General features: G+C 33.9%; 1 protein-coding gene across 5 annotated transcripts in view; it reads right to left on the bottom strand.

Moving 5' to 3' along the window:
- The window catches only part of LOC137645767 (uncharacterized), a 199,372-nt gene that overhangs the window by 17,778 nt on the left and 167,888 nt on the right, over window positions 1-13,706 (bottom strand). For all 5 annotated transcript variants that reach the window (XM_068378678.1, XM_068378681.1, XM_068378680.1 and 2 more), the window contains exon 4: window positions 5,724-5,912. In XM_068378678.1, coding sequence (XP_068234779.1) covers window positions 5,724-5,912 — 189 coding nt within the window. The remainder of the gene's footprint in view (window positions 1-5,723; window positions 5,913-13,706) is intronic.

Raw genomic sequence — 13,706 nt, 5'->3', positions numbered from 1 at the left:
TGACTCGTATATACAGCTGGAGGTAGATGTAACGTAGGTCACACTGACTAGCTTCACAAAATTGTATCCTTGTGGCACTCAGTAAAGTCTTTTGGCCTGAAACTACTAGCTAGCCCATTGTCCTTCTCAGCCATTCTTGTAACTCACAGCTGTCGAAAACCTTTCATGTGCCAAATTCATATTCAAACTGACTACGCACATTGGATTTAACAGGAAGTGTATAAAGTTTATATATATATATATATATATACAGTACATATATATATATATATATATACAGTATATATATATATATATTATATACATATGTATATATATATAAATATATTATATATATATATATATATATATATATATATTATATATACATATATATACATATATATATATATATATATATACGTGAAACAAAAGACCACGAATACCTTTCAAAATCGATTTCACTCTGCCACAGGATCACAGACCAAAAGAAAATTCTTTTTATGATGATAAGTACTTCCGCCTAGCAAAGGATGAGAGCCTTATCCCCGAGCTGAAATAAAGGTAAACAGTTGCCTTAGACCGTTCAGCTGAATTACGGATGAATGGTCTAAAAAGTAAACCATTTACCTTTATTTATACTCAATTAAGGTTCGAATCCTTTGCCGGGCAGAAGTAATTATCACAAAAAGATTTTTTTTTCTATGCGTCTGTGATTTCGTGGAGGAGTGAATTAGATTTTGAAAAGGTATTTGTAGTCTATCTAAATAAATGAAAATCACGAGTGTTAGTAATAAAATTAGTGTATATATATATATATATATATACATATATATATTTATATATATGAATATATATATATATATATATATATAGTGTAGCTTATATATCATCAGCCGTAACTAATCCACTATAGGACAAGGGCCTCAGACATGTCCTTCCACTTGCGTCTGTCCATGGTCTTTCTATATACAGTATATATATATATATATATATACATATATATATACATATATATATATATATATATATATATATATATATATATATATATAGTGCGTTTAATCTTACGAGACCCATAATGTCCACTAAGTTGTTAATGCTTCCCTAATGTGCCAAATCAAAATTTTGTTGCTCATGTATTATGTATCTGTGTTCTCCACAAACACAATAAAAAAACACGTATACGTTTTCTCAGCAAACACGCCAATGGGAATCTCTAGGAATAAGCGTAAAGGCAAAACTTTGTTTCGAGTGAAGACTCACGGCACTGGCAGATGTATTTCCGTTTCTAGAACACAGCTTAGAAAGAAAAATAACACAAGTGTGAAAAGTAAAGTCACGTCAATACAAAACCTTTCGGACGATAAATGCGCTCGTATCCAAAGTGGTATGCATAAATAGTAATGTTTGTATTTATATCACGCAAAGGGAAAGTAATTAAAAAATAAATACAAAGCTTAACTATGAAAAAACTTATATGGTCTGCATAGTTAGAGAGAGAGAGAGAGAGAGAGAGAGAGAGAGAGAGAGAGAGAGAGTAAAAAATAACGACCTTTGAATTGCTTTAATAATACAAACGATTCAAGAATATCTATAATTTTTCATACATGAAAAATCGCTATAAAATAGCTTAAAATTTCGTCAGCTTTCGGCACCCCAGCTGCTTTGATTAGGTTTTCTGACCCCCCCTACCCCTTTTTTAACTTACTGGATCTGCACTTGCATGGTCATGTGATCAGAAAGGATAAGACATGTCGGGAATCGAGTTATGCAGATGAAGGTGGCTGGTAGCACTGTTCAAATATGTGTAGACTTCGGATGGTAGGAGAGCGAGATGACGACCGCTGTGAAGGTGGATGGATGTGAATTTAGTTACAGAAAAAGCGATCCGAGAGACAAACAATTGTCACAGGGCCATGTGTTTGCCCGAGCCAGGTGGAGGAAAGTTGTCAGAAACATCGATCACACATAGAAGTGGGAAAAGATGCAGAGAATAAAGAAGCTATAGTCACTTGAATTGCAGATCAAGAAACAGTAAACCCATGTTGGGGAGCAGTAACCTAATCTGCAGACTCGAAAAGTTCATTACAACATGAAAATAGACTCCTCTCAAAGATTTCAGCTAATCCTCCGTAATATATAATAAACACATCGACTGTTAGTACAAGTAAAATATGGGTAAATATATCTGACATAAGTTTAGGAAAATTGGGAGGCATATTCGTTTTGTAAAAAGTATGCGGTAAAACAAACAATTTTCAAATAATTCAATATTGATACAATAAAATCAGGCTAGATATAAAGGAAAATAATCGAACCTAAAAAAGAACTTCCGCCTACCTAAAAAAAGGCAATAAAAAATCTTCAATAGTTAAATTATTCAGAAAATCGTAGGTTAATACACTGGTGCTTCACCACAGATGACTGATTATAATACTGAATCTTTTTTCAAGTGACAGTAAATCCACATTTTCTTGGTATTTAATTGAAAACGATAGAGTCATCTGCTGGATGCAGCAGCACAGATGACTTGCGAGATACTTTTAATTTCTACCCCTGAAACGAACGACTTTCCAATTCACTTTCAAGACACTCCAAGGTGTTTCTTCGGGACTCCTAATATTAGAAAATAACAACGGGAAAAGAAAGGAAATCTAATCATAATAATTTTCTCAGTGATTACGAACTAAATTATGGGGTTAAAATAATTCCAGTAACCTCGCACTAGACTGTTCATACAGTAAATCATTTAGCATGACTTTTTTCACTGACTTTTTCCACTTTATCATTAACTAATACCCCAATTTAGCTTCGTTATGAAATTTCAACAATATCTTTTTTATAACTATGATAACGAATCACACAAGATATTTCAAGAAATTTCGATATGATAAAAATTGGTGATCATCGAAAGAATTTGTATGAGAGTCGTGCGGTATTAAGTCAATACGAAAATCTAAGTAAAAGATGCAGTTATTTAGCAGCACGTATCCATCAGTTAATCTGCTGCTGAATCGAAATTAAGTCTTCCCATTTTCATGTAATAATAATAATAATAATAATAATAATAATAATAATAATAATAATAATAACGGCTTGGTCATATCCAGTGTGGGTGTCTGTATGTATGATAATAATAATAATAATAATATATATATATATATATATATATATACATATACATATATATACACACATATATATGTGTATATATATGTGATATATATATATATATATATATATATATATATATATATATATATATATATATATATATATATATATCGGCGACAAGACGTATAATTACTGGTCTCTCCCCGTCCCCAGGTTGAGGGAAATAAAGTACTCATACCATAGTGAGAGGGGTTGTAATTAGGAAAGGGGTAGGGGTGGGAAGGGTTGAATCTGTGTCTGTGTGCATGTGTGGATATCTATCGAGATACTTAACAGTCATTTTGACGGGGCGCGTACACTAGTATATACCAGAGCCGTGTATACTGTTTGGCTATAAGTTCACCAGTCAGGTCGGAATCGGTGACGTGCGATAAAGGCGCCAAATTTCACCTGGCGTCTGACCGACAGAGTAAACATTCTTAAAGGGAATTTGGAAGGACCCTCATAATTTGCATAGATTATGGTATGATGTGTGGCAATGGGATATTCAGTACAGTTTGTGAAAGATAAAAGGATGCACAATATCCAGAGAAACCCACTTAGGAGACAACAATTGGAAATAAAAGTTAAAAGAAAAGATTGGAAAACACACAACAATTAGTACATTTCTGTTGAATATAACAGCTTTTCCCCTCGTTTTCATTAAACCCTTTGACCCAATGTTAAGCTTTCTTTTGAAATTTAATAGCTTTATTTGAAGTCATAAAGGTACATCTTACAAATAGCAGAAAACCTCATTACATCAGCTTCGACATGAATTTTTTCTTTTCATGCTTACTTATGCAAGAAACCCTACCATAAGTAATACGCTCTCTCTCTCTTTCTCTCTCTCTCTCTCTCTCTCTCTCTCTCTCTCTCTCTCTCTCTCTCTCTCTCTCTCTCTCTCTTATTATTATAATAATAGTAATTGTCTGTTCAGGATCAAAGCTTGCTCTAGATATATGTTCAGAACATCAATAACAATAACAGCAACAATAACAACAACAACAACAACAACAATAATAATAATAATAATAATAATAATAATAATAATAATGATAATAATAATAATAATTACTGACAAGAGGATTGCTGACTGGCCCAGCCCTGGTAAATCCCATGAGACAACACCATCCACAATTACACAAAATTTTTTAAAAATTCAATGGTCTGAGAAAATTGTTTATCAATTACCCTTATAATTTAACCGCAATGTTATCACGTGATCGCCGAAGACTCATGAGCCGAATTGCTTCATCTCGAAGGTGTCATTTGGAAGATATTTCAATTAAAGTAGTGTCTGAAAATTGTGCTGTTGTTGAGACTAGCACTTTTGGAGCCCTGACGTTGCAAAACATTCGTGATCACGACGTTACACTCCCATTCTATATACCTTGGTTACACTAATACCTCCACGTAGTTTATACGAGGCAAAGATTTCCTTTAACAAACATTTATTTAATAAAAAATAAAATGAAAATATTTGTTCATATGACAAAAGCAAAAATAGGTAAGTCGACAACTCTAGAGAGAGAGGAGAGAGAGAGAGAGAGAGAGAGAGAGAGAGAGAGAGAGAGAGAGAGGTAAATGAAGCACTGGACATTTATAAAAAATGACACAAGTTTTACATCGTGAAGACGGACTAATGAGATCCAGCCTTTGGTTTCAACGATGACGACAGAAAGAGACAAACAATACAGTCCAAATTATCCTGAACCACTGAATTTTCTACATCTCTTTGCTGCAAAGAATTTAAATCTTAAAATCTTTAAGTTTCTTTTTATAAAACGGTTGGTGATTAACTTTACAAGGGGGTTATAATCAAGAATAAGTATCTACTTTCTATAGTGAAAAGCATTGCTCAAAACTGTTTTTTGTTAAATTTCTTTTCAAGCAAGGTTGAAAGATCGGGGTTCCCTTCACCCAAAATTAACATAATTTGTTTTATAATCTTTCCGATCTTTCCAATCAAGTGTAACTTTGACCCTTTCAAGGGTACCAAAAGTTGTTAGACATAATTATATTATAAAAAATTAAGGTGAGCCAGATTTTATTATGAAATCCTCCCTCCACACTAACAAACTCTAAAATGATTCAGCTTGATGTTTTTACGAGGTCAACGAAACGTTTGAAAACAAAGTTGAGAACATAAACGTCGTCGTTAACAATATGAGAAAAAGTATTCGATGTCTTATGCAACGCTGTGATAGTGTCCCCTTGTCACGCTCTTAGTGCAACAAACTGCAATCATTCAGTCATTACTTGAATGCTCATTTGCTATACACCGTTTTATGTTTATAAAAAATCTATATTTTTAAAACACATTATCAAACGCGTGATAGAAATTTACAATAAAAATTTCAGACAACAAAATTACATATTTATAAATATTGGTGAATCTTATAAAGGTAAGGGTAGCCACATAAACACGAAATTTGTTAATCAAAAGATCTCAAATTGCCATCCTAAAAGTTTAAAGGCAATGCCTAGTAAAGAGACATAATGACTCTAACGTCAACTATGGACTCATAAGTATCAGTATCACACAGAGAGGAATGAGCGGATGTGAATATTAACCCTCTACTTACCTGGACTAATCGTAACCCCAACACTCATGACGTTAAATTTGTGTCCCAGGTGAACCTGCCACCACCTGGGGTCCGGTCCTCGGGGTGTGAAAGAACACGTGTCAGGATTACCGTCGACCGCCATTTCCGGGGCATACGACCACAGAGTGGCACTCTGCAGGCTCCTCTTTCCACGGGCCAAGTTGAAATCTGCCGGAATAAGTAAGATGATTAATACATTGCAAAAGTAACTGTAACTGATCAAATGCAAGACAGATGAATAAAAAAAGCACGGGTGCGAACGTCTACACATTCAGTTTGTTAACAAGAACTACAAATACACTTCTTAAATGAACTATTCTTTTCATTAGTAATAACGACAACAGTATAATGTTAAAAAGAAATTCGGACTGGATGTGCTCAGTGTAGGGCATATGATGGGGAGGTAGGATATAAGCATCTGATATGATAAAGCTGCCCCTCATTCAGTGTAAGATGTCATATATTGCATATACAGTATATCTCCATATACAAATATCGTTAAGTTCTCTTAACATCACGCCATTCCCTTAACAATGGGTGGTCCATGGTACAGTAAAGCCAAGACAATACTTACTGTTAAATCTTGGAAGAATCCCCTGTGCAAAAATCGTAAACATTAGCCACACTGCAAAGCTATATGAAAGGCTCATCAGCAACACAGTAAACCCTTTGTATACACTGCGCCATCGCCCTCTACTCCGCATGCAATATCTGACTTCCTGGGTTGAAGTCTTTCTTTACAATGCCTCTTTTTGTAAGTGTGTGTGTACATAATCATGTCAATATTATATCTAACATTCAAATTAATATGGCGATGTGACTTTCATTATAAATCTTAGAGAGAGAGAGAGAGAGAGAGAGAGAGAGAGAGAGAGAGAGAGAGAGAGAGAGAGAGAGAGAGAGAGAGAGAGAGAGCATTTATAGTTAGATTCCTAACATGTTACACAGATGCATGCAATAACAGTATATTTATTTTCCACCTTGTTATAAAACTGCAAGAATCACCGAGGGTCAAATGCCATTGTAATAGAAGCAATACTGACTCGAGCCAACAATAGGAGAATGAACAATAAATACAGACAAGCGATGTGACAAATACGAAACAATGCAACATAGGATCATGGACACAACTATTACCAGAACGTTATGTTTTTGATGGAGGTGAAGCATTGTTCATCCAGACGGAATTGTTGGGGTTTCTCAAGAGATAATCAGGAGGTCCTTCCCTCATTCGCTCCTTTTCAAGGAGTTACTACAGTATAATTTTTGCTTATCGTAACTTCCAAGGTCGGTGCATAAGAATAATGCATGCAATACTACATTCACTAAGGAGCAATTAGAATATTAAGTACAAGGGAAGGAAAAAGACTTCACTGCATACACAACATACATATCATTCAGCTTATTTTTTAGACTGCAGCAAACGATACATCATTTCCTAAATTATCACAATTGTGCAAAAATCTCAAATGAGAATTTTATTTCTTTAAATTTGCCTTGTTTAACGCAATCTCCCTTTCCCTCTTATATACTTTGGAAAATATACTACTGGTTCGGTAACCTCTATAATAGCAATTAGATAAGAGATAAGAATATTGATATACGATGATGGATATATATAGTTACTTCTCCTACGCAGCGTGATCTGCTAAAGTATATTTTGATTATCTATGGCATACAGATATTTGATCTTGTATTTATCCACCAGTGTATAATCAGTCTAACCAAGCAATTTTACCATTTTAGCATTTTACATATGGCAACACTCCCCTATCACTAAATGGCCTGAGTCAGTCATCAGGAGATGACAATAATTGCAACACCACCGATGTCAATAGCCATTGGCCGTTAACACACGTGTCCTTAATCAAATGATAATCAGTATCGAACATTTGTTACATGACTGACTTTTGGAAATGCTGCCAAATAATTCGTTCTCAGATCTGGATCACCATCCACTTTGAATTATGAATATGTAAGTTCTAATATGGGTTGATCCATAGCTAAGTTCTAGAATTCAGAATTAAAGTCTGGAAATAAAATTTGTAAACAGAACAAGTTCATTCCCAAAATATTCTAGTGTACATGGCCACAAAATGTACGAATGAATCCGGATCATCGCCAAAACACTTGGAAGTAGATCACAAAATCGAATACTTGATAATGCTCAACCTCGACATATTCACGAAATCCAGAGAAGGACCAATTGGTATTTGCCCACAAGATATTTGGTTCTGGCGAATATGAGGATTCTGGATCAACTTATATATCTAATGTAAATTCTCAGCTAGACACAGATAACGGCAACAATATACTTATCAACACCAAACCAAACAGTACTAACTGATCCCTGAAAGCCTCTGCCGGGTAAGTCCATCTATTCTAAAAGTTCTTGTGTAATCCTGTCAGTAGGTAAAACAGAAGTATAAACAGACCTAAGCACGTTAAACTATTGAATATTATCTGTTTTGATTGAATGAGAAGGTATTTTGTTACAGTGTTAAGTTACTGAATATGTATCTTTACTATATTGCTTTTCTTTCTTTTGTTTTCTTTTTTACTTCTGGATCGTCAAGGGAATTTACTGACATAAGTACAGTATATACCGCATATATATATATATATATATATATATATATATATATATATATATATATATATATATATATATATATATGTATATATATATATATATATATATATATATATATATACATATATATATATATATATATATATATGTATGTATATATATATATATATATATATGTGTGTGTGTGTGCGTGTGTGAATAAGTTATTTTGCTTTGCTTTTACAATTCACTTCATCCAAATAAAAGCTGAATGGGTCTGCGCAATAGAGTCAGAACGCAGGGCTCTGGACAAACACACACCCACACGCAGAGAGAGAGAGAGAGAGAGAGAGAGAGAGAGAGAGAGAGAGAGAGAGAGAGAGAGAGAGAGAGAGAGAGAGAGAGAGTATTAAATCCCGAGAAATGGGGTTAGTATTCATTCTTAAAAAACTATTTTCTATCATAACTGCAAAGTATCAATGTCCATAATATAAGTACATTTGACATCGCTGATGTTTGAACTGTATTATTTTCCAGTCAGCCTAGATGTTCTCGTCACTTGAAACACGGGAGCGATTCATGGGTGATTAATTTTTCTCCCTGGGGTTAAGTAGGAATTGTACTGTTAATGTCAAACATAGGTTTTAATGCCAATAAATGGTAAAATGCCTCAAATTATGAACAATCGTCATACGATGACTATTTGCTAGACAGTCGGTTGTTATAATTGATAACAAGATGTAACAAGATTGCGATTTCAAAGAATTAAATTTTTTTTCTCTGCTCTTTCAGTCAGATACTCAGTCTTGATTGATATTCAGGTCTCTCTCTATTCAAGGTTTAATATCAAAATTTCAGTTCATTTACAAGTGAGGTAATGTTTGACCCAATTAATGAAATAAACAAAAAATTGCTCAAAAACACAGAAACTGATTTTGCATCGCACAATTTTCTATTCTATATATATCAAAAAAGGAAATAGCATAATAGCTATAATAGTAAATAGCATAATAGCTATATACCCAAAAATCTATTCATGAAAGCTGAAAACCAATAGAAAAACTGAAACTAATTTGGGCAATTCTCAGGTCTGCCGAATGAAATCCATATCGCCATCAACAATATTGGTCACAGCCAAAATTGACAGGAGAGGGGTAACAAGCAAAAACGTTCCTTTTTTTCTGTCTTATAATTGGGCGAGATGAACCCTAGAAGTAAGCCAATCCCTTCTCCTTAAAAAGATAACGCCCATTTCACTCCATACTGGAAGCTCATTACAAGCTCTGCCACGTCTCAGTTCATTCCACAAACACATCTTCCTTAGCTAAAGCAAAATACTTATAGCGAAAGCACTCCCATTGATCAAAATTTTCAGTAGATGTAAATTTTAGTGGTATGAATCTGTTAGATTATGAGGGTTGTACTTAATATGGAATCAAACTCGCATTTATCTCTGCAGCTCTTTGCCTTCTAGTGCTTTTCGAATAAGTTTCATTTAATCTAAATGTTTTAAAAGTATTTAATAATCTTTGTTAGTACGAACTTTATAATTTGTGAATTACTTTTATTGCTGAAAATATTTTCTATGTGGAAGAGTATATCTAAATGTTCACACAGATTTAAGCTGTCTTTAAAACCACTGATGGATATATGTAATAATATTATGGAACTATTAATCGTGAATAACATATCAGTGTAACACCTACAAGAAGAATATTAGTTGATTCGTTTTTATTTTTTTCCTTGCGAATGACACAACTGATATCAAGAATTTACGATCAACCTTGGGGAAAGATAATGTTATGTCGTTGCTTGCTTGGAAACAGCGCAAAACTCCAAATGGATAATGAAGTGATGACAAGAAATCCTTCGTGGTCTTTAAGATATCATAAGTTGGGATATACAAAATAACCAAATAGCCAAAAGAGCACAATGGTCAGATAATTACAATTATGTCTAAGACAAGTATCCTGGAAAATGCATAGAAACAAAACGAACGTTAAGTATGACATAATCTATTTATACAATAACTACGGATCCCCTTGACCTTACGCTGGAGGTATCTAATTGAGATGCTATATTTGTTTCTTACGCTTGTTAGCAATCCTTGCTATATTTTGTTTGTCAAACCGAAATGGCTTTATAAACAAACAAGATCATTACTGTGATTTGTTTGCTAAAATTTGGCCGACTTTGGTATCTCCTTTTGTAATGTCGTAAAGATACAAAAACATTATCTGTAACTTGGTTTCCCAACTTCAATCATTCTTAATCCTAAAGAAAATGTATAGAATGATCACATTTCTCCTTCGACCAGTAGCAATTTTAGTCAGAAACTCAGCACTAGTCATAATCAGCTTCAAAACTATTCTTTAATGCTTCCCTTACTATTTTTCCGCCATTTACTTCGATGATATCTATTCTTATTTACAAGGTATGAGATCCATTGGGGTTAGAATACACAGTAACTTGTATGTATTGTAACCCTTATTTTCTTTTAATACTGCCAAGTTTTAAAAGCAGTGAACCAACTTCCACACATTATAATTTTTAGGTATTCTAAAAATGTCTTGCTTTTGTAAAAAAGAAAACATTTACTTTCTCTCTATTGGGTTTCAGTCTACTTATTTTAAGATGTATCTTCAAGTTTCCGAATAATGTTTACTACTCAAAAGGTAAAAACTGGCAAACATCAACTTGACTGCACTAACAGAAAATGATCAATGGCTTCTTGTAACTCCTTGTTACAAATATGGAACAGGAGAGGTCTTCAAATTGATATTTGTGAAATAACACATTTGATAACGTCTTTATTAGGAATATGGTGTTCTACATCAATTTTAATACGCTATGTCCCTGAATAGCTGTTGATCAAGAGGCTCCAATGTCCAAAGAATTAAGTTTAAAAAAGATAAAGTTTGATATAGATGCTTTATAAAAGACTTCGCTTGTAATTATATCAAGGGCAGTTGTCATCGCCAATTCTTCCTATCACGGAATTCATGACAACTTTAAAATAGAACCTGCACCGTTAGAAAGCCATGAAGCAAAGGATTTTTGCAAAAACTTTAGAGACTGCAGGAAGTAGTGGCTTGCCCAGAGTTGCCAGGAATCACATTATCTATTCGTTTGTTTATGGAAATACTAGAGCAAACTTCTACTTTTCAGGAAGTAAGCAGTTAAAACTGACCAAAATTGCATAATAAATATGCCAGATAAGTCTAATTTTCAGAGTAGTTTCTATTTATCAAGGTTACAACCGAATACGTAATCCGGTCAGTATAAACAAGTTGCGTTCTAAAAGGATGAAGTGAGACCTTCAAACCAAACTTCCTGAGAAAAGCTTGGACTCGTTTGATGGTGGTGTAAATTGCAAGACTGTTCAGCTTCCATAAAAATATTCGCTAAGAACGCAATCAAGTTTTTGTCAGTTCTTTAACGCTACGAAAAAAAAAAAAAAAAAAAAAACACCATACAAGTCTGCCACTTTTGAAGGAATATATTCCTCTATTACATTCTAAGTATTTCGTTCGTTCAGAAACTACTCTTATAGAATGGATATACATAGCTGCTACTGGGAATATCCCCATAGGCCATAGTAGCTGAAAGTTAAAAGGTTTGACGGCAAAATGCTAAGAGAAAGGTTGGGAACGGATAAAAGCATGAATGTAAAAATGTTACCCATAATATTTGTTATATTTCTTAGTATTTGATTGACTATATATTTGACTTAAGAAAAAGCACTATACTGTACCATAGGCTAAGCATCATGAATCTAAAATTTACATCTAATGCATTTATTGGAGATATTATTCAAGTGTTGTGCAATAGCAAATTATATTCTACTTAATATTTATACCACTAAAAGGCTAAATGCACTTTATTATTATTATTATTATTATTATTATTATTATTATTATTATCATATTTTTATTATTACTTGTCAAGCCACAACCGTTGTTGGAAAAGCAGGATGCTATAACCCAATGAGGAAGGGAAAATGAAAAACTTCAATAAAAGTTTAAGAACATTAATAACATTGAGATAAATCTTTCGTCTATAAACTATAAAAACTTCAAAATGACAAGAGGAAGAGAAACGAGATAGAATAGTGGGCCTGGTGTACCCTAAAGCATGAGACCTCTAACCTATGACAGTGAAAGACCATGGTACAGAGGCTATGGCACTACTCAAGACTGGAGAACAAAGGTTTGATTTTGGAGTATCCTTCTCCTAGAAGAGCTGCTTACCATAGCTAAAGAGTCTTTTCTACCCTTACCAAGAGGAAAGTAGCCACTGAACAATTACAGTGCATTAGTTAACCTCTTGAGAGAAGAAGAATTGTTTGGTAATTTCAGTGTTGTCAAGTGTATGAGGAAAGAGGAGAATGTGTAAAAAATTGGCCAGACTATTTTCTGTGTATGTGTCGGCAAAGATGAAACGAGCCGTAACCAGAGAGAGGGAGCCTATGCAGTACTGTCTGGCAAGTCAAAGGACCCAATAACTCTCTATCGGTAGTATCTCAAAGGGTAGCTGGTGTTTTGGCCAACCTACTACCTTACAACTCCATTCCCTGTTTAAAGCCCACAATCGAAAATGTAATAGCAATATCCACGATATTTTCTTCTGACCGTTAAATATAACAGGAAGTGTTACATTATTTTTATCCCACGTGTATCTAGGTAACTATTGAATGCTAAATGGCTTTAACACTGCAGCATAAAACCGGATCGTTGTATTTTGGACGTAATTAAAATGCTTTCCATTCTGAGTGAAACAATTATTAGCCTATCTTTGTTACTTAGACCTATCTTAATCTCTGCAATAAATCACGATTAGCATAATGATTTTCCATTGAGGTGTATCATTTAATTCACTTAGCAAATAAAATCTTTGATAGTTAAGTCAAATCAAAGCGTTGTATCTCATCGCCTTTAAATCTTATAATTTGAATGGTTCAACTATCATTACCACAAGCAAATAACCTGAATATTCCGTCCTCTGTTGGATGACTTGACTCACACCTTGTGTAATTAAGATATATTTCCAAGAAATAGAACATAAATTATACAATGCACGCAGTTTCATAAGCATTTCTTGAACATCAAAAGAAAGAAAATGAAACTTGAAGGGCACCGCCGGAACGACATCAAAGTGACTCCAAAGTAAATGAAGATCCTTTTCCCAAAGGTATCACCTACGGCACACTCATTATCATCGTCATAAACATCCACGATGCGTGGCCCCTTATCAACGAACCTACAGACCTACTAACCACACCAGCATCCATGAAGAAGAAGGGTCTGCGATTTCTACCTAATCTGCATTGAAATCTCCTCTCCCATACACTCGAAAGTTGTTTCTGGTTTATTCAATCTTCCTCGTTTCTA

Source organism: Palaemon carinicauda, chromosome 8, assembly GCF_036898095.1.
Source record: "Palaemon carinicauda isolate YSFRI2023 chromosome 8, ASM3689809v2, whole genome shotgun sequence".
NCBI lineage: Eukaryota > Metazoa > Arthropoda > Malacostraca > Decapoda > Palaemonidae > Palaemon > Palaemon carinicauda.
The sequence above is the reverse complement of the archived record's forward strand: the minus strand, read 5'-3'. Positions and strand labels throughout refer to the sequence as shown.